This window comes from Populus trichocarpa, chromosome 16 (genome assembly GCF_000002775.5).
Source record: "Populus trichocarpa isolate Nisqually-1 chromosome 16, P.trichocarpa_v4.1, whole genome shotgun sequence".
Lineage (NCBI taxonomy): Eukaryota > Viridiplantae > Streptophyta > Magnoliopsida > Malpighiales > Salicaceae > Populus > Populus trichocarpa.
Window position 1 is genome coordinate 12833610 of NC_037300.2, and position 21658 is coordinate 12855267.

At 35.9% G+C, this 21658-nt stretch overlaps 1 protein-coding gene, 1 long non-coding RNA gene and 1 pseudogene across 7 annotated transcripts; 2 read left to right on the plus strand and 1 right to left on the minus strand.

The window, feature by feature from the left end:
* Positions 1-40: 40 nt before the first annotated feature.
* LOC18106332 (7-deoxyloganetin glucosyltransferase-like) lies at positions 41-9532 on the plus strand (annotated as a pseudogene).
* Positions 8202-21658, minus strand: LOC7460396 (ferritin, chloroplastic). 6 transcript variants are annotated; one of them, XM_052448014.1, is made up of 9 exons: positions 21297-21658; positions 21107-21190; positions 20947-21007; positions 20762-20849; positions 20258-20319; positions 20042-20107; positions 19629-19692; positions 19470-19507; positions 8202-8220 (listed from the first exon to the last, which is right to left on the minus strand). In XM_052448014.1, exons 1-8 carry the CDS (start codon positions 21581-21583, stop codon positions 19470-19472), a joined length of 750 nt encoding a protein of 249 aa, XP_052303974.1. In that variant the 5' UTR covers positions 21584-21658; the 3' UTR covers positions 8202-8220. The 6 variants fall into 6 exon arrangements, with proteins under 6 accessions (XP_052303974.1, XP_052303973.1, XP_002323610.2 ...); XM_052448013.1 differs by lacking the exon at positions 8202-8220 and adding an exon at positions 13027-13306; XM_002323574.4 differs by lacking the exons at positions 8202-8220; positions 19470-19507; positions 19629-19692; ... (3 more) ...; positions 20947-21007; positions 21107-21190 and adding exons at positions 13027-13342; positions 13462-13525; positions 13827-13892; ... (3 more) ...; positions 14658-14741; positions 14842-14903 and having other exon boundaries at positions 21359-21656.
* LOC127904437 (uncharacterized) lies at positions 9770-12966 on the plus strand. Its single transcript, XR_008057616.1, has 2 exons — positions 9770-12272; positions 12429-12966. It is a non-coding gene; the product is annotated as an uncharacterized LOC127904437 (long non-coding RNA).

Consider the following 21658-nt stretch of genomic DNA (forward strand, 5'->3'; position numbering starts at 1 on the left):
TGTGAACAATATCTTAGATTTTTTTTTTGTAGATTTGGATTGTCAATAGGTCTTTCTCCAGGTGGTGCTTGGAAATTTTTACCCGTTAGAAATGCTTTCAATACTCGATGAAATTATTACCAGGGATGGAGGGGACTGCGAGTTCCACTTTGATTACCTTCTTGGTATCCTTGCCAGCTTGATGGTAATGAGAACCCTGAAGCGATTTCAGTTTAATTTCTTGACATGGTTAAGTTTCCAAGCTGGCTATACCAGTTCATACCTCATTCAACCATTTTCAGGCCCTGAAACTGGCAAATTGTCTCGGAACATTTGACAGTGTTGGTGATATCGGGGGCCTGTTTGTCACGAGTTGCACTGGCAAAATAACGATACACAAGAGAGCAAGCTTGGGTAAGAGGAATAGAGCTGGCAAAATGTCAATGAAGGCAATTTTCAAGTGTACAATGCATTGCCATGTTTGGTTGCAAAGCGCAATGTCAATAGTACATCGAAAAGCTTTGCATTAAATTGATGAAATTGGCTAGTCTTCAAGGGAAAATCTTTAGTCATGTGAGCAAAGCCTTGCGATGGCCAAACTTGAGAAACAGAGAATTAAAAAAAGGGAGAAGGAAATAGCTTAATTTGATCTATATTCTAGACTAAGCTTTCAATCCCTCTTTGCAAGTCTAATTACGTCCTTTATGTCGCTAGGGTCATCATTCAATCTATCCTTTTATCCTATTTTTTTCATCTAAACTGTCGAAAATAAACTCGTATGAGAGACTATTTATTAAAAAAAAAAAATTAAATATGAAGAAAAAATTAATGCAGCATTTGATGTATGTGAAGATATCTTTGGAGCTAAAACTCACTTCTGTAGTGAACAATACACAAGAGAACAAGATTGGGTAGAGGATTAGAGTTGGTAAAGTGTCAATGAAGGCAGTTAGGGTTAGGGACTGCACTGTTAGTAATGGTTGCAGAGCACATGCATGTCTCAGTCTTATTACTTGGCAAGGTCCCCAGTAGATTAGAGTTCATTGAAAGCGACGCAAAGAGAACCCATTAACCCTAATCATATTCTAAGCACTCTCTTTCCAGGTGACTAATGCCTATCAGAATTCATTGGTTGCTCAACACTTCATTAATCTTAATAGCATCAGTAATGGACAGAGCTTTCCTGTCCTGATCTGTGTGTGGGGAGAGAAAGACAGGGGGAGAGGTGTAGATGCATCACTAAGGTGCAGAAGGAAACACCAACCAACCGTTTGACCATGGCCCCATCACTGCTTCCACATAGAAATGAAAATCTTTCGTGAGCGAAAAATGGATTGGGAAGCTCCAAAGTTTCTTGCCCACTCACTGTTCATTCTTCCCAGTAAGTACTTCTATCTTTACCATATTACTGCATCATCATCATCATTGATTATTTCTAATCTGCATTATATGATTTAAGAATGGAAATTCTGTAGATGAAAAATATTGCTTAATTCCTAGAGATTAAGTTATATGACGATCTTGATGAGATAAGCATTTAGTTAGGTACATGAGAGTCGTTTAATCAAGCGTGAGAGTAAAATAATGCGCAACTCAGTGTGACTTAAGATATTATCATCTACTAGTATTATTTAAAAGAAGTAGGAAAAGGTAGTAACCATTAGAAAAACAGAAATGTCTACAGGTAGACTCACTTGTCTTCACAGATGTTGGTTTGTGATGTGTCGGATTCATTTGATTGCTTGCCTCAGTTTAAAGTATTAGCAAGGGAGAGCAGGGACAAAAATGAAAAATATAGATATAAAATGGAAGTGAAGAATGGGCAGATCGTAGGTGAAGATGGAGAAGCGGAGAAGCTGGCTATGGTTCAAACAAAGATTTGTCTTCTCTGCTAAGTCCACTCTTTTGAAGCTTGCTTCAAGCTCAAGGCACAAAAACAGAGGTAAGAGTGAGCTCATTACAATCAATCCCTATGTCTTCATGACTTCTCCTGCGTTTAGGTATTTTTCAAATGGAAGCATTTGTGTTCTGCAACCACGTCGCTTTCATGATACTTGCAAAGTAAAGAGCAATTGGGCTTCGAATATTGAGATGGACTTGCTTGGTGTTGAGCTCCTGTGGCTGCGGGGGACTGTTGTGGGTTTATTTACAAAAAAAGCTAGCAAGGAAGGATGATTCTGGTTTTATCTGGTTTTCTTTACTCTTTTATGATTTTGATGACAGGAAACAATCGTGGGCTTATGAACCTCGGCAAGGACTTGGAGACTTGTGGAGAGTATACAGACATACAAGTGATGTGGAAAATGATTCACTCTTGTCATCCAATTGCTCAGGACACTAGAAGGAAGAGACCTTACAGGAAATTCTGTTTCAGACTAGCTTGATCATTTCTTTCCTTCTCACCAAATTGATCATTTCTTTCCTTCTCACCAAAGCAAACTTGATGCATCAGTCATCTTTAATCAAGTTATGAAGTATATGATGTATATTTGTCGAGGAAGTGCTGGTCTTTTGTCTTAGCCTATCACGTCTGGACATACAGCTCAATTAGCCCCATTGGTCCTGCTTTTTATCTTCAATAATTCAAAGAAATACAGGCGTGATGAACGTTCTCATAACCCTTCATTCTATCATATCCTACGAGAAAATGACATGACATATATGTGGGTTCACTGCAGAAATGTTCATGTCCTACATGCTTGTTAGAAATGTTACCTTTTACTGATGGATTGAATCAATTTAACCATATAAAGGAGTGAAGAGCTCGACCCCTTCCAATAAATGTAAAATGTCACACTCACATTGAGAGAGAGAGAGAGGGAGGGAGATGGATTTCAATCAAGTAACTGATAAACCTCATGCTGTTTGCATACCATTCCCAGCTCAGGGTCACATAACCCCAATGCTAATAAAGCTAGCAAAACTCTTACATTTTAAAGGCTTCCACATAACCTTTGTCAATACTGAGTATAACCACAAACGACTACTCAAATCCAGAGGTTCCAGCTCTCTGGATGGCTTAACGGACTTTCGTTTTGAAGCTATACCTGATGGCCTTCCAGAGACAGATGAATCTGATGCCACCCAAGACATCCCTTCAGTCTGCGAATCCACTGCAGAATACTGCTTGGTTCCATTTCGCAATCTACTTTACAGGCTCAATGACAGTACTTTCTCTCCCAAAGTCCCGCCGGTGACCTGTGTTGTTTCTGATGGTGGTATGTCCTTCACACTTGATGCTACTGAAGAATTTGGAATTCCTAACCTGCTATTCCATACACATAGTGCCTGTGGGTTCTTAGGCTACACATAGTTCCGTGTTCTTGTTGAAAAAGGTGTGGAAGTTGTTTCATACTTAAAATTTAAGCTTCATCCGATGAGATCAGAACTGCACTAAGTCTGCTGTGATTTGCAGCTATCTAATGAACGGGTACCTAGAAACTACTATAGATTGGATTCCAGGTGTGGAAAAAACTACGGACCCAAACGATATCATGGTCAGCTTCCTCCTATGGAAAATCGAGAGAAGTCCAAGAGCTTCAGCTATCATTTTGAACACGTTTGAGTCCTTCGAAAACAAGAGGTTTTGGATGCTCTTACAGCAATGTTCTCTCCTATTTATGCAATCGGTCCTCTCCACTTGCTCGCTAATAATCAGATAACAGATGATAGACTGAACTATATTGGTTCAAATCTATGGAAAGAACAATCAGACTTCACTGAATGGCTTGATTCAAAAGAACCGAATTAATCTGTGGTGTATGTAAATTTTGGAAGCTTCACTGTTCTAACACCACAAAAATCCTAGAATTGGCTTGGGGTCTGGCTAACAGCAAAAAAGCTTTCTTATGGATAATAAGGACTGACAGCAATGTTGGTGATGAGTCGACCATGTTTTCCATTTCTTTGTTGGCCATTTTTCGCAGAGCAGCACACCAAATGTTGGTTTGCATGCAACAAATAGGGTATCGGCTTGGAGATAAATGCTGACGTTAATAGAGATCAAGTTGAGAAGCTTGTTAGAGAGTTAATGGAGGGAGAAAAGGGTAAAGAAATGAAAAGGAAGGCGATGGAATGGAAGAAGAAGCTGCCAGCCCCGGTGGTTCTTGTTGCAGGAACTTCGAAAACTTGCTAGCAGACATTCATTTGGTTCAAAAAATAGAAACAAATTTGAGAAAGGGAAGCTAGTAGTTTCACCAGTATACTTGTTTCAACAAAGAAATCAATGTAATGATTGTTATGCATCAAATAAAATAAGCTATGGTTTACGAAATTTGCCCAGTGTTTGTTGTCCCCATGTGTTTTTCTTGTACAACATTATGCATTGTTTTTTCCTGCTTTGGTCCTTGTCATCAAACAATTTGGTTATTCAACAATATGCAGTCTTGCAGCGCTGTTGTTGGTTCTTTTTTGTTGTTATTGCTGTTGTGTTTTCCAATAATATGCAGTCTTGCAGCGCTGTTGTTGCTTAGAAAGCATACCATTGGATGCAATTTCTTTTGAACCAGGGCAATAATATGCAGTCTTCTGGTTCATTTTTCAGGTTTGGAATGTCTTTTTAAGATTTTTTTTGGGTATTTGACAAATGCATTATGTTTCCTTGCGGTTTTTTTGCTATTAGTTTGTTTGGACTCGCAGAGTTACGAGGGCAGAAGAAGCTACCAGCCCCGGTCGTTCTTCTTGCGGGAACTTCGAAAATCTGCTAGCAGACATTCTTTTAGTGCAAAAAAAAAAAAAAAGAAATAAATTTGAGAAAGGTAAGCTAGTAGTTTTGCTAGTATTTATGTATCAACAAAAAAACGAATGCAATGGATTATTTCTGCCCTTTAAAAAGAAATCAATGTGATGATTTTTATAGAAGTGAAGCAGGTGAAAACTAAAGATAACAACGAACAAAAAAACATATAATTTTTGATGAGTGAAGAAGGCTGCAGATGTGAACCCTGAATTCACAAGTTTATTTTCTCAAAAAATAATAATATTAAAGTTTGTCTTGCAAGGAGGTTTACAAAGTCTGAAAAATGCCAAAAACTTCACCTCAACTAGAAAACAAAAACAAAAATAAAAACAAAAACATGAAATTACAAAGGAAAGAAGCATAAAATCCGAAAATAACAAGAAAAATCACAAAAACTACAAAAACCGGGGCCCTTGAAATCTAAAGATTTGACGGTCGGAGTAACGATTCCACTATTACTTTAAAAAAAACAACATTCAGAAACTCTTGTAGAAATTTGAGCGCGATCCAAGAGTTGGATAAAATGTTATGGCTCTTTTGAGCTATCATTTTGATCTAGCACAACCATAACTCCTCTTGGGTCTAGACCTATCACGTTGTTTTATAAAATATATTTGCTAGGTTATCCATCTAATCTGGGGCAGTTTCTCATTTAATTATAACAGACTTACACCTAACTGCTCAGAATCACCTGTTATCGCAAGCTCGACTACATCATTCTTTCTGGGTTAGAAAGAACTCGTTTTTGAAATCTTCAGATGATGAGGAAGACGGATCTTGCAAACATTATCATTTATCTTCTACAACAACTCACAAGAGCATTCGAAATTGAGGAAGGAGAGACTGATATTGAGGTCTGCAGATCAGAGGAGTAGGTGACTGAAATCTTCACAAAAGCATTGCCAAAGGATAAATTTTAAAAGCTGAGAAATGCACTCAGAGTTCAAGTTTAACATATCAAGAGGGAGAATGTTAAGGTTAACATTCTAATAAGTTACTGTTACAACTATTTAGCCTTGACTTTAGTTAGTTAACATGTGTTAAAAAAAGTAATTAGAGTTAGATTAAAAGGTAATTAAGATGAAAAGAAAAATGTAAGGCTGAGATGTGTTGTTATATATCGCTACTTAAAGTTCGGGAGATGTAAGAAATAGAAAAAAAATGATTAGTTTTTGCAGTGTTTTATCTCTCGTTCATGCTATTCTATAGAAAATTGCAGACTTGTTTTTCCCCTTAAAATCTACATTTTTAATGTTTTTTTGACCACACAAGCTAATAACTTAGCCAAGCCAACACTTTAGAAGCTTGCTTCAAGCTTGAGACACAAAACCAGAGGTAAGACCGAGCTCATTAGAATCAATCCCTATGTCTTCATGGCTTCTCCTGCATTTAGGTATTTGTCAAAAGGAAGCATTTGTGTTCTGCAACCGCATGTCACCTTCATGATACTTACAATGTAAAGGGCAATTGGGCTTCAAATATTGAGATGGACTTATTTTGTGTTGAGCTCTTGTGGTTGTGGGGAACTAGTATGGATTTATCTACAAAGAAAGCCTAGCATGGAAGGATGATTTTGGTTTTATCTGGTTTTCTTGTAATCTTTTGTGACTTTGAAAACAAACATGGGCTTATGAACCTGGACAAGGAATTGGAAACTTGTGGATAGTACACAGACATGCAAGTGATGTGGAAAACGATTCGCTCTTGCATCCAATTGCTCAGGAAACTAGAGGGAAGATATCTCACAGGAAATTCTGTTTCAGGGCAGCTTGATCATTTCATTTCTTCCCACTAAAGTAAACTTGATGCATCAGTCATCTTTAATCAAGTTTTGATGCATATTTGTCGAGGAAGTACTAGTCTTTTGTCTTAGCCTATCACGTCTTGACATACAGCTCAATTATTCCCATTTGTTCCTGCTTTTTATCGTCAATAATTCTAAGAACTACAAACGTGATGAATGTGCTCACAACTCTTCGTTCGATTATTTCCTGACTAGAAAATGACATGACATATATGTGGGTTCGCTACATAATTGCTCATGTCCTATACGCTTGTTAGAAATGTTACCTTTTTAACTGATGGATTGAGTCAATTTAACCATATAAAGGAGTGAAGAGCTCGACCTTTTACTGATGGACTGAGTCATTTTACTCCTTTCAATAAATGTAGCATTTCACACTCACATTGAGAGAGAGAGAGAGGTGGGGAGGGAGATGGATTTCAGTCAAGTAGCTGACAAGCCTCATGCTGTTTGCAGGCCATTCCCAGCTCAGGGTCACATAACCCCAATGCTAAAGCTAGCAAAACTCTTACATTTTAATGGCTTCCACATAGCCTTTACTAATTTTGGATGCTCTTACAACAATGTTCCTTCCTACTTATGCAATCGATCCTCTCCACTTGATAGCTGATAATCAGATTGCAGATGATAGACAAAACAATATCGGTTCAAATCTATGGAAAGAACAATCAGACTTCACTGAATGGCTTGATTCAAAAGAATCGGATTTTGTGGTGTATATAAATTTTGGAAGCATCGCTGTTCTAACACCACAGAAAATGCTAGAATTTGCTTGGGTTCTGGCTAACAGCGAAAATGCTCTCTGACACTGATGGTGCTGTGTCGAGCATTTTTCCTCCTGAATTCCTTGCAGAAACAAAGGATAGAGGCAAGCTAGCAAGTTGGTGTCCACAAGATCAGATTTAAGCACCCAGCAATAGGAGTATTTGACAATTTGACACTTGAAGAGTTAGTAGAGTTCCATTTATTTGTAGGCCATTTTTCTCGTAGCAGCAAACCAACTGTTGGTTTGCTTGCAACAAATGGGGTATCGGCGTGGAGATAAATGGTGATGTAAAGAGAGATCAAGTTGGGAAGCTTGTTAGAGAGTTAATGGAGGGAGAAAGGGGCAACGAAATGAAAAAGAAGGCGATGGAATGGAAGACGAAGGCATATGAAGCTGCCAGCCCCAGCGGTTCTTCTTGCAGGAACTTCGAAAATTTGCTAGCAGACATTCTCTTGGTGCAAAAAACAGAAATACATTTGAGAAAGGTAAGCTAGAAGTTTCACCATTACATTTGTATCAACAAAAAAAATAAAAAATAAAATAAAAATCAATGCAATGATTGTTATGCATCAAATAAAATAGGCTATAGTTCACAAAATCATCTCTGAATCATATGTAAGGGAACATCCATTCTTAAAAGACTAACATTTCAGCTCCAAATCAAGCTTGGAAATGAAATCATGAGAGTCAAAATCTGTTCTTTTATTGTTGCCACACATTTTATTGAAAGCAAAGCAGCCACCATCTTCTTACTACATTAATGTCTATTGTACATCCTTCACTGAAAATTCATTATCCTCGATCCGTTAAAACTCCTAGCTAGTCTGAAAATTCATTATCCTCGATCCGTTAAAACTCCTAGCTAGTGAAGATATACTAAACCTAGGATATCACAGACTTGAACCAAGTATACGTGCAGATTGTATTTTCACATCATGCATCATGAACCTCATCTGATCAAAGAAGTCCACTGATACTCGTCTTAAAACCCAAAATTATAAATATATGGAGAACCGAAGAGTAAGTGGACTGGCATAGTGAAAGTAAATGAAAAGCCATAACCAATAACGGTTAAAATGGCTTGTATTCAACTGTTTTTTGGTCTTCAATGGGAGAGCTATATGAATTGTTAAAATCCCTTTTCTCCTATTGGAAAGCTATTCCTGTTGAAAAAAACTAAAAAATGCTATCCCTTTCCTAGCCGTTGGCCAACAGTATTTTTTTGTAGATTAAAACCTCAGAACCCAGTTAGAAGCTGCATTTTCAATTTTATCGAGTGCTGCTTCAGAGAGTTTTGAGTTGTTGGGATGTGAAGGAGTGTTCTTTGTAGATTAAAACCCTAGAGGCTTCAACAGGTGGTCTAGATTCAGGAGAGGAAAAGAGGTGTGTTCTTTCTAGCTTCTTCTGTTTGGTCCACCCTTCATTTCTGATTTCATAGGCGTGGCTTCTTGGATTTTATCTAGTCTTCCTTCATTTTTTTTTCTCTTTTTTAAGGGTGTTGCTTCTTGGATTTTACCCCCTGCTTTTCTTGAATAGTGCGAGTGGCTTCAGCTTTTATTCGGGAAAAAATTTGTTCAAGTGATATTATACTGTTCCTAAAACTTGGTTGCCTTCCATATATTTGTTGTATTGCCCAAGTAAAGTCTTATTTTACTTATTACTTCATGGGAACAACATATTCATGGAACAAAAAAACAACAACTAATCTTCAATCCAACAATACCGAATAAAAAGATATATGTCTGAAACATGCTGTCAAAAATCCAACTTGATTCAACGGTGAATCAGCTGCCGACCAAAGCTTGAACCGACACTGCTCAAGCTGCCTCTTCTTTCTTTTTGTCACGGCTTCTCTGTCTTTTTCTTTGTATCTTTCCTTCTATTTGTTTATTTATTTCAGCGGGTCCTAATCCCAGCTAACCTTTTCATTTGTTTCCTTCTATGGTGGTCCCTTTTTCACATGGAGCGGGACATCCCAGCAACAAGTGTCTTTGCAAGTGCGAAAGTAAGTGTAACCAATAACCCTAAGCATATTTTAGGCACTCTCATTGCAGGTGATTGATGCTCATCAGAATTATTTGGTTACAGATGAAGATACAAAAATAAAGGGAATATTCTGAAATGAATTATTCTTTAAGATTCTTGTACATCATTCATAGTATATTGTATGACATTCACTTGGAGAATACAATGACTTCTTCTTTAATGAATTTCATCAGAGAATATAAATCTTCTCTTCAGTTTATACCTGCACAAAGTCCTTTAGAGACCTCTAGGGGTGTTGATGGAGGATCCTTCAAAAATCAAGTTAGTACGAGATATTTTTATGTGACAAAAAGATATTAATAAAGATATTAATGAGCTCTTATGAAGATAAGAGGAAGAAGGAGAAGAAACTATAGAAGTTAAAGAAGAAGAATGATTGTGTTTATATCTCAGAGTATAAAGGTTTCGAACCTTTTTCTATATACTCATGCTTTTTTTCCTGTATACTCATGCTTCCTTTTAATTTTCTGTACACTGAACTTGGAAGGAGTTGGGTTCAACTCACTCGCTGAACCAAAGAGGAATTGGGTCAGCTTGTGACTGCACCCAAGAATGGTCAGCTGTAGAAGTTAAAGAAGAAGAAGATGGAGTTGGGCGCAGACGCGTCCTTGACTCAACATGGGGTTGGGCGCGGATGTACCATAGCTCAACATGGAGTTGGGCGCGGACACATCCTGGTCCAACTTGAAATTGGGTGCGGATGCGTCACAACTCGACTTAGTGTTGGGCGCGGACCCATCACGACCCAAATTAGTGTTGGGCGCGGACGCGCCCTTACCCAACTTAGAGTTGGGGGTGGGCACGCCATGGGTCAACCTAGGGTTGGACTCAAACTCGTCTTTGCCCAACTTAGAGTTAGGTATGGGCATGCCATGACCAAACATGAAGTTGAACGCTGAAAGTACAATATCGCATTTTAAATTATGACTTTCATGTGATATTTTTTTAAATGTGAGAGGGTTTTAGAAAATCATGAACCATCAATTACTACTGAACACTTCATTAATCTAATAGCACCAGTAATGGACAGAGCTTTCTTGTCTGTGTCTGCATATGTGGGAGAGAAAGTCAGGGAGAGAGGTATAGCACCTCACAAAAGTTCTAAGGAAACACCAACGAACCGTTTGACCATGGCCCCATCACTACTTCCACTTGACTGCTGCATAAATGAGAATCTGTGGTGAGAGGAAAACTGGATTGGGAAGCTCAAAAATCTGTTGCCTACTCACTCTCCATTTCTTCTCACTAAGCACTTCAATCTTTACCATGTTACCGCGTCATTATTATTTCTAATCTGCATAATTAGATGATTAAGAATGGCGAATCCATTCTGTAGATGAAAGTATTGCTTCATATCAAAGGTTGCTAATCATCCTCGTTTTAGCTTAGGTTGATTGATTTCATTTGCGTAATTCCTAGATATTAAGTTATATGATGATCTTGATGAGATAAGCATCAAGTTACGTGCATGAGAGGCATAGATTGAATTATTTGATTGAATAATTAAGTTATGATCACCGACACTAAAAATCTATGCAGAGAGAACTATAAAAATGCTATTATCTTGATTAATGTAAAAAGTTGAATAATTTAAAATAATAGTCCTTAGCCAAGTAAATTTGATAATATTTTATCAAGAAATTTCAAGAATAAAAGTTATCAATCCTGATATAGTGAATTATCTCTTTACAAATCTTTGAGTCTTTATATATTGGTCAAATAATCTTTATTCATATGGAAAATTGTTAAAAATTTATTATAAGTATATTTAATAGGCAAATTTAAGATTAAATTAAAAATAAATTCTATTTATTTTTAGATATTTTTAGTCAATTTTTCTTGTTCGTGAACCTCTTAATTAGTGATGTAATTAATTAAGATGGTGTTGGTTCTTAATGATAAATTCCAAGTGCTTCACTTAATATTATGTTTAAAATATTCAACATACATTATTTTATACTTGCTTTCTTTGTTTTTGTATAAGACTATAGTTTTAGCCTGGAAAATGACGACATAGAAGTCAATAATTCTCTTTGACATTGCTTTTTATCCTCAATAATCCAAAAAATAACAGACGTGATGAACTTGCTAATTAAGATTCAATTTGACTAGAAAATGACGTGACGTGCATGAGGTTCACTACAGAAATGCTTATGAAATTGTTTTTGTGTTTTAAAATTGCTTTTAAAACAAATTGAAATTTTTTTATTTTTTATTTTAAATTAATATTTTTTATTATGTTTTTTTTATATTTTAATTGATTAATATAAAAAATAATTTTTTTTAAAAAGGCACTATGATAGCAATGTTACCTTTTACCGCTGGATAGAATCAATTTAACTATATAAAGGAGGGGAGAGATCTGCCCCTTCCAATAAATGTAAATTTTCACACTCACATGGAAATTGGAGGGAGGGAGATGGATTTCAATCAAGTAGCTGATAAACCTCGTGCTGTTTGCATACCATTCCCAGCTCAGGGTCACATAGCCCCACTGCTAAAGCTAGCAAAACTCTTACATTTTAATGGCTTCCACATAACCTTTGTCAGTACTGAGTATAACCACACACGACTTCTCAAATCCAGAGGTTCTAACTCTCTGGATGGCTCACCGGACTTTCGGTTTGAAGCTATACCTGATGGCCTCCCACAGACAGATGATTCTGATGCAACTCAGGGCATCCCTTCTATCTGTGAATCGGCTGCAAAAAACTGCTCGGTCCCATTTCGCAATATACTTCACAGGCTCGATGACAGCACTTCATCTCCAACGTCTAGCCGGTGACCTGTGATGGTTCTGATGGTGCTATGTCCTTTACACATGATGCTGCCGAGGAATTTGGGATCCCTAACCTACTGTTGCATACACAGTGCCTGTGGGCTCTTAGGCTACACACAGTTCCGCGTTCTTGTTGAAAGGGGCTTAACACCTCTCAAAGGTATAAAAGTTGTTTCATGCTCAAAATTTAAGATTCATGTAAATTTTGGAAGCATCACTGTACTAACACCACAGGAAATGCGAAGGGTCCGGTTAACAGCCAAAAAGCTTTTCTTATAATAAGTTCTGACCATTTTTCCTCCTGGATTCCTTGCAGAAACGAAGGATAGAGGCATGTTAACAAGTTAGTGTCCACAAGAGGAGATTTTAAAGCATCCATCTATAGGAGTATTTGCAAGTCACATGGGATGGAATTCGGTCCTTGAGATGAGAGCCTTAGTTGTGGAGTTCCATTTATTTTTTTCCATTTTTTGCAGAGCAGCAAAACAACAGGTGGTGTTCTTGCAGCAAATGGGATATCGGCATGGAGATAAAGGTTGATGTAAAGAGAGATCAAGTTGGGAAGCTTTTTAGAGAAGTAATGGAGGGAGAAAGGGGTAAATAAATAAAAAGGAAGGCGATGGAACGGAAGACGAAGGCAGAAGAAGCTGCCAGCCCCGGTAGTTCTTCTTGCAGGAACTTCAAAAATTTGCTAACAGACATTCTTTTGGTGCAAACAAAGAAATAAATTTGAGAAAGGTAAGTATATTTGTATCAACAAGAAAAAAATCAATGTAATGATTGTTATGTACCAAATAAAACAAGCTATGGTTCACACAATCAGCTCTGAATCATATGATTTAACTTGATCAACAGACTCCATATTTATAGATCAACCAACTGAAGTGATTCTATTCTCAAACAGCATGAAGTCATGAGGGAACAAAAAGCAACTTCCATTCTTAAAATACTAATACATTGCAGCTCCATATCATGCTTGCACATGAAATCATTGATTCCAAATCTGTTTTCGTATTGTTGCCACACATTTTATTGAAAGCAAAGCAGCTACCTGCTTCTTACTACATTAATGTCTATTATACATCCTACACTGAAAATTTATTATCCTCCATCCATTAAAACCCTAGAGAAGATATCCTAAATCTACAATATCACAGACTTGAACCAAGAACAGGTGCAGATTGTATTTTCACACCTCATGGAGGAGCGTCTGATCAAAGTGCCATACTCCTGCAAGTCCACAAACACTTGCTTAAAACCCAAAATTATAAATATATGGAGAATGGAATAGTAAGTGGACTAGCATAGTGAAAGCAGCAAGATACTGAAAATGTAAGTTATATGCATACCATGGCCTTTTCCAACCATCCGCAATTGAGTGACATATTCTGCTATCTTCTTAATGGATTCAACCTGTTAAAAAATTTGTATTAGTCATAGTATGAAGCAATAAGTATCTTTGCAACTGTGAAAGTAAAATGTCACCAATTTTTGACGTGACTGTTCTTCTATATTAAAATTTTCAATTTGGGACAGAACAAATGCCTAACAGGAGGAAAACAGCAATCTTTTTTTTCTGGAAATAGATGAATGAATGTTTTTAAATGCATAATCTGGCACGACCGCCTTCCAGTGTATCTCACAGGATTAGTGCATACAGGTGTTCAAGTCAGTATTATATCCAGGGAAAGAAACAAAATTATTTTGAGCTTACCTGCTCTTCCAAAAACTCGCTTTCGATGAAATCTTGCATTTGTGGATCATTGTTCTCATCTGCCACCTGTTATTTATCAAGAACACAGTATAGCTCATGAGCACAATTCTGAAAAAATTGGCAATTCCAGGCATTTAATGCAAGAAAGTGCATAATGCTTCCTAATTGCAGGGACAAAAAAATTGTGAAGGCAAAAGACACATCACCTTGTGCAGGCTCAGTAGTTTCTCATTTGTCAACTTCTCCAATGACAATGCCAGTTCCATAGCTGAATCAAAGACAGCCCAAGTTAATTAACTCAGAAACTGTAAACATTGTCCATTACAGAAACATATCCCGACACCTCTATATAATGGAAAGCATAACAAAGATTGGAGACAAAGTCCACCAACTAATTCACTTCCATTAAGATATGGATGGGATTAAATGGAGACAAAATTCACAAATAATACTTGGGAGTTTCTAGCAATGAACACGAGTCTAGACACATACCATATAGTGCATCTCCTTTCTCAACATGCTCAAATTCAGAAACGGGTGTCAGTATAGAGTGAAGCACCACTTTCCCTCCTCGTATATTCTAATCACATATATTTGGAAAATAATTAATTAAGAATACCAAAAATTAAAAAGAAAATAATCGATTTTCAAAAGGTAAGTGGTACGTACCTGATACTTCATGAGCTTCTCAGCATGTTCTCTTTCTTCTTCACTTGATTCCTTGAAGAATCTGATTAGAACATGAACAAACCATACCTCAGTTACTGCAAATCATTAAAAAAAAATAAGGGAAGTAGCCAAGAACAAAGAAACGGGATCTGGTGTGGTTACTTGGCTAGGCCTTTGAGAGCAATGTTATCCCTGTCAAAATAGGCAAACATGGCATGGTACACGTAGGAAGCAGAATACTCCACACTGTTAACACAAAACACAGACACATATCAATAACTATCTATTCTACAATGAAATTTCAAGATTATGTATCTTTTACAAAAAGAGAAAAGTTATTACTGACTTGATCTGCTCGTTAATGGCAGCTTCACACTCATCCACATAGAACTGACGAGCAAGAGAAACCTGACGAGAAATAGGAACAAGAAATTCCTCCCTCTTCACCTCTTCAAATGGCTGGAACACTAGACCGGTAAGAGTTCCACTGGCAGAAGAAACTACAAGACTAGTGTTCCTTTTCTTTCTGGAAAACAAAGGCAAGGAAGAAATGCCATGCCCACCACTAGCAGCGTCCCCTTGCTTTGTTGCAAGAGAAAAGGCAGAAACACTTCTCGAAAAAGTTGAAGCCATAGCTTAGAATGAGAAAAACAGAGAGGTTTTTTGCTATGTAAATGGAGATTTGTGGGTGTGCAGAGGGTGAAGGAGCAGAGGGTGTTTAAATACAGAGAGGAGGTGCCGGAGGATGGATGAGGTTTGTTTCGGACCGCTGGATCAAGTTAGATATTTAGGGCTTAGATCTTGCCACGTTTCGAGGGCGTGTGGAGGGCTCGTGGTCTATCCAGTGTGAACGGAACCTCTCCTTATAAATTCTTTCCACGTTGCGATCTTATAATCCCAAAGACTTGTCCTTCCTTTCTCAATCGCTTGAGTGTAGTAAATAATTGTACTCGCGGAGCGAGACCTCAGACTGTACGTATTTTAGACTTTTCGTTTTGATTTGAAATTTTCAGTGGTGGCGTGATTTCACGTGAAAGGTGTGTGAGTAGGTTGATATTTTTCCACGCTGCCAAAAACTTTGAATTTGGACATGTATTTTGTCGTGTTTAGCGCGAGACAGCCACGCTTTGCAAGAAACCAATTTAGTCCCTTTAATTGAGTTGATCCAGCAATAAAACCCTAATAAATCCACCTTTTCAAATCTGGACCTTCTTATCAAATTTTATCAATTAAAACTCATTGGGATAAATTATAAATATACCGAGAATAATATAAGGAGGGTAATTAAATTGATGAAACTTCATTTCAATTGAGTTGAAATAACAAATTGTGAGGAGTATAGGGTGGATTTGATGAATATTGTTACAGGGACTGATCTGGATAATTTATACAAACACAGGGTCTAAAGTGGAGGATATTTCCTCTTTTCTTGTCTTGTGATTTTCTGAGCTGGCATTGTCGCAATCCGAGACTAAAAATAACAAGCTTGTTCTGTTTGCCTACTGTTTCTACCCCATTCCAGATCTTGTACTTGATTTACGGGCAATCAAAGTGTTATAGCAGTAATTTTTTTAAGTTATTTTTATTTGTAAAAATATTAAAATATATATTTTTTAATTTTTAAAATTTATTTTTAATATTAATATATTAAAATGATTAAAAAATACTAAAAAAATTAAATTTTAATAAAAAATAGGTTGATCATTACTCTAAACGGTGTCTTACTAAGGCACCGTTTGGGAATGAGGTGTAAATCATGTTTCACAAAAATTTAAATTTGTTTTTGTATGTTTTAAATCGTTTGACGCTAATCACAAAATAATTTTTTAAAAATAAAAAAAATATTATTTTAATATATTTTAGTACGAAAAACACTTTTAAAAATATCCGCAATCATACTTTCAAATAAACACTAAGCAAACTGGGTCAATCATTAATTATGGACTATGAAGAAAAGAAAAAATTGGCAAGCCCAGTAGTTAATGGGCTCAGAAATGGGTTTGGGCCAGATTTAGATTGTTGCAAAACAATGGGACTTTCGTTTGAGGACTGTAAATGTGTAGTTCCTTCTTCTCTGTGCCGTTACTTTCGGCCATTGTTACCATCTGATAAGTATTTGGATTAGGTCATCTTAATTTGATGGCTTTCTTTTCACCAGTCTCCATGAACGATGGGAGGCATGTTATATATATAGGAGATGATGCCACAAAAACGTTTTTTTAAGTTATATATATACATCATTTTAAATTCAATATAATTTTTATACACGTGGATGTCCATTTTTTAAGGGTTTTCACTATAATCAATCATGCATGTTTTGAAAAGTAAAAACATTAAAGTTTTTTTTTCATATATGTGGGTTTTCACTATAATCAATCATGCATGTTTTGAAAAGTAAAAACATTAAGGATTTTTTTACTTGTGTGGTGAGAATATATATATATATATATATATATACTTTTATATTTGGACATGGTTATTTAAAAATGATTATAACTTTTGTTTGTATTTCAGGAAGCTTTCAGATAGTTTGTATTTGTTATTGTATTGTCTTAAAAGACATGTATGAGATCAACAATTCAAAGGATTAATTGAGTTGTGAGTTTGAAATGAAGGATTTGAATGCGACCAAAAAGATTTCAGATATAATTAGTTCTCTCATAAAAAAAATTAAGAGAAATTCAAGAGCTTTAGCTATTATTTTGAACATGTTTGATTCCTTCAAACAAGAGGTTTTGGATGTTCTTACAACAATGTTCCATCCTATTTATGATATGGATCCTCTCTACTTGCTCGCTAATAAACATATAACAAATGATAGACTAAGCTATATTGGTTCAAATTTATGGGTTGAACAATCAAACTTCACTTAATAGCTTGATTTAAAAGAACTGAATTATATGGTGAACGTAAATTTTGGAAGCATCATTGTCCTAACACCACAACAAATGCTAGAATTGGCTTAGGTTCGGGCTAACAACAAAAAATCTTTCTCATGGATAATAAGGTCCGACAACGATCATGGCGAGTTTGTTAACCTTCGTTGTAAATATAGTAGACTAATAAGTAATGATGTTTAGTTTAGTATAATAAGAACATATAAAACATAAAAAAAAATGTTCAATGAAAGCCTATAATGTATACAATTTCAAATTTATAAACACACGAAATAAAACTTAAGACAAATATGCTTTTAACACAAATATAATAAAAGAATATCAGCATGTATATTAAGTATATATTCAAATTTGCAATTGATATAAAATCAAAGTCTTCACATGTATATTGTCATTATTCAATTTTTGATCCCCTGTTTTTCTAAATATTTTCAAAATACAAAAAAAATTCCAAAATATTTTTTTGACACGCTTGTGTCATTTTATCATTTTCAATGTCTTTTTTAGAATCCAAATATATTTTAATATGTTCAGTTATTAAAATATTTATTTTAAAATCATCGATTAATTTTTTTATATCAAGTTGACGTTGTCCTTTTCAAAAAAATTAAAAAGAAAGGAGAAGGATCAAAGTATTTGGAAGAATAATAAAGGAGGACTAAAATTTTGAAAGAGACAAGTGGGAAAAAAAAAATACTCACCCATGTTATCCCACTTACCCATATTTTCCCACTAACACTAAAAAAACACACAAAAACCCACTTACCTATTATTCTTCCACTCTCCATGCTCCACCATGAACCCCATTAAAAAACAAATAATAATAAAAAATTATGGATGGGGTTTGAGAAAAAGGTTAGTGACGGGCAAAAATGGGGATCTTCAAAAGAAAAGAGGAGATTGTTGAAAACCTATGGAGGAGCCTGATTCGGCTAGCACCTCCCCATTTTTTCAACACCAGTCAGTAAAACAACCTATAGTTTAAATTATGTTAATATTCTATATTAAATAGCATATATTAAAGATTGAATTTCAGTAAAATTTTAATTTTAAAAGTGAGTAAATCTCATTTTTAATTTAGCTTTAAAATGTGTTCTCTAACCTTGTTATTCAAACAAATTTCAACACAATCAACCATTTTTCCACCTGAATTCCTTACAGAAACAAAGGATAGAGGCATGTTAGCGAGTTAGTGTCCACAACAGCAGATTTTAAAGCACCCATCAATAGGAGTATTTGTAAGTCACTTGGGATGGAATTCGGTCCTTGAAGCCTTAGTTGTGGAGTTCTTTTTTTTTTTTTTTTTGCCATTTTTCTCAGAGCAGCAAAACAACTGTTGGTTTGCTTGAAATAAATGGGGTATCGGCACGGTGATGTTAAGAGAGATCAAGTTGGGAAGCTTGTTATAGAGTTAATGGAGGGAGAAAAGGGTAAAGAAATGAAAAGGAAGGCGATGGAATGGAAGACAAAGGCAGAAGAAGCTGCCAGCCCCGGTTGTTCATTGCAAGAACTTCGAAAATCTGCTAGCAGACATTCTTTTGGTGCAAAAAACAAGAAATAAAATTGAGAAAGGTAAGCTAGTAGTTTTTCCAGTATTTTTGTATCAACAAAAAACTCAATGCAATGGATTTTCTCTGCCCTTTAACAAGAAATCAATCTAATGATTGTTCTGTATCAAATAAAACAAGCTATGGTTCACAAATCAGCTCTGAATCATATGATTTAATTTGATCAACAGACTCCATATTTATAGATCAATCAACTGAAGTGATTCTACACTCAAAAAGCCTGAAGTCAAAAGGGAACATCAAGCAATATCCATACTTAAAAATACATATACATTTCACCTCCAAATAAAAGAGTCCAAATCTGTTTTCGTAATGTTGCCACACAGTTTATTGAAAGCAAAGCAGCTACCTCTCTTACTATACATTAATGTCTATTATACATCCTACACTGAAAATTTATTATCCTCAATCCATTAAAACTCCTAGAGAAGTTATCCTAAATCTAGGATAGCACAGACTTGAACCCAGAACAGGTGCAGATTGTATTTTCACATCATGCAGCATGAGCCTCATGCATGGAGGAGCATCTGATCAAAGTGCCATACTCCTGCAAGTTCACAAAAACTTGTCTTAAACCCCAAAGTTATAAATTTATGGAGAATGGAAGAGTAAGTGGACTAGCATGGTGAAAGTAACAAAGATACTGAAAATGCAATTTATTAGCATACCATGGCCTTTTCCAACCATCCGCAATTGAGTGACATATTCTGCTATCTTCTTAATGGATTCAACCTGTTAAAAAAATTGTATATGTCAGAGCATGATGCAATAAGTATCCTTGCAAGTGTGAAAGTAAAATGTTACCAATTTTTTATGTGATTGTTCTTCCATACTAAATTTTTCAATTTTGTTCTGAGTTTTGGACAGAACAAATGTCTAACAGGTTGATGACAGGAGGAAAACAGTAATCTTTTTTTCTGGAAATAGATGAGTGAATGTTTTTAAATGCATAATCTGATATCTTTATTTTCACCTTCAATCTGGCACGACCGCCTTCCAGTGTATCTCACAGGATTAGTGCATACAAGTGTTCAATCCAGTATTATATCCAGGGAAAGAAACAAAATTATTTTGAGCTTACCTGCTCTTTCAAAAACTCGCTATCGATGAAATCTTGCAATTGTGGATCATTGTTCTCATCTGCCACCTGTTATTTATCAAGAACACGGTATAGCTCATGAGCACAATTCTGAAAACATTGACTATTCCAGGCATTTAATGCAAGAAAGTACATAATACCTCCTAATTGCATGGAATTAAAATAGAAAAAACATGGTGAAGGCAAAAGACACGTCACCTTGTGCAAGTTCAGTAGTTTTTCATTTGTCAACTTCTCCAAAGACAATGCTAGTTCCATAGCTGAATCAAAGACAGCCCAAGTTAATTAACTCAGAAACCGTAAACGTTTTCCATTACAGAAACATATCCTGACACCTCTATATAATGGAAAGCCTAACAAAGATTGGAGACAAAATCCACCAACTAAGCGAATTCCATTAAAATATGGATGGAATTATGATGTAGCCGGGGTTATATAAAATTAAAGGTTATGAGTATTCGAAAAATAATTTGCTATAACTAGATAGAGATGTGCCACGAACCGATCATGTTAATGACTTTGTAGATGTTTTTATTGATCAATGCAACATGTTTAGATTTAAGAGAAGATTTGTTCACATCAAACTAGAATAATGACTTAAAAAGACAATATCAGGAAATTAAACCATTGGATCGGATTCATATCTCCAGGAAATTAAACAGTTTCTAGCAATGAACATGAGTCTAGAAAGTAGAAACATACCATATAATGCATCTCCTTTGTCACCATGCTCAAATTCAGAAACGGGTTTCAGTATAGAGTGGAGCACTACTTTCCCTCCTCGTATATTCTAATCACATATATTTGGAAAATAATTAATTAAGAATACCAAAAATTAAAAAGTATATATTCGAGTTCGAAAAAGGAAGTGGTAGCCTGGTAGGTACCTGATACTTCATGAACTTCTCAGCATGTTCTCTTTCTTCTTCACTTGATTCCTTGAAGAATCTGATTAGAACATGACCACACCATACTCAGTTATTACAAATCAAAGACAAAAATGAGGGAAGTAGCCAAAAACAAAGAGACGGGATTTTTTATGGTTACTTGGATAGGCCTTTGAGAGCAATGTTATCCCTGTCAAAATAGGCAAACAAGGCATGGTACACGTAGGAAGCAGAATACTCCACACTGTTAACAAAAAACAAAAACACAAACACAAATCAATATCTATCTACTCTAAAATGAGATTTCAAGATTATGTATCTCTTACAAAAAGAGAAAAGTTATTACTGACTTGATCTGCTCGTTAATGGCAGCTTCACACTCATCCACATAGAACTGACGAGAAAGAGAAACCTGACTAGAAATAGGAACAAGAAAGTCCTCTCTCTTCACCTCTTCAAATGGCTGGAACACTAGACCAGTAAGAGTACCACTGGCAGAAGAAACTACAAGACTAGTGTTCCTTTTCTTTCTGGAAAACAAAGGCAAGGAAGAAATGCCATGCCCACCACTAGCAGCGTCCCCTTGCTTTGTTGCAAGAGAAAAGGCAGAAACACTTCTCGAAAAAGTTGAAGCCATAGCTTAGAATGAGAAAAAAAGAGACGTCTTTTGCTATGTAAATGGAGATTTGTGGGTGTGCAGAGGGTGAAGGAG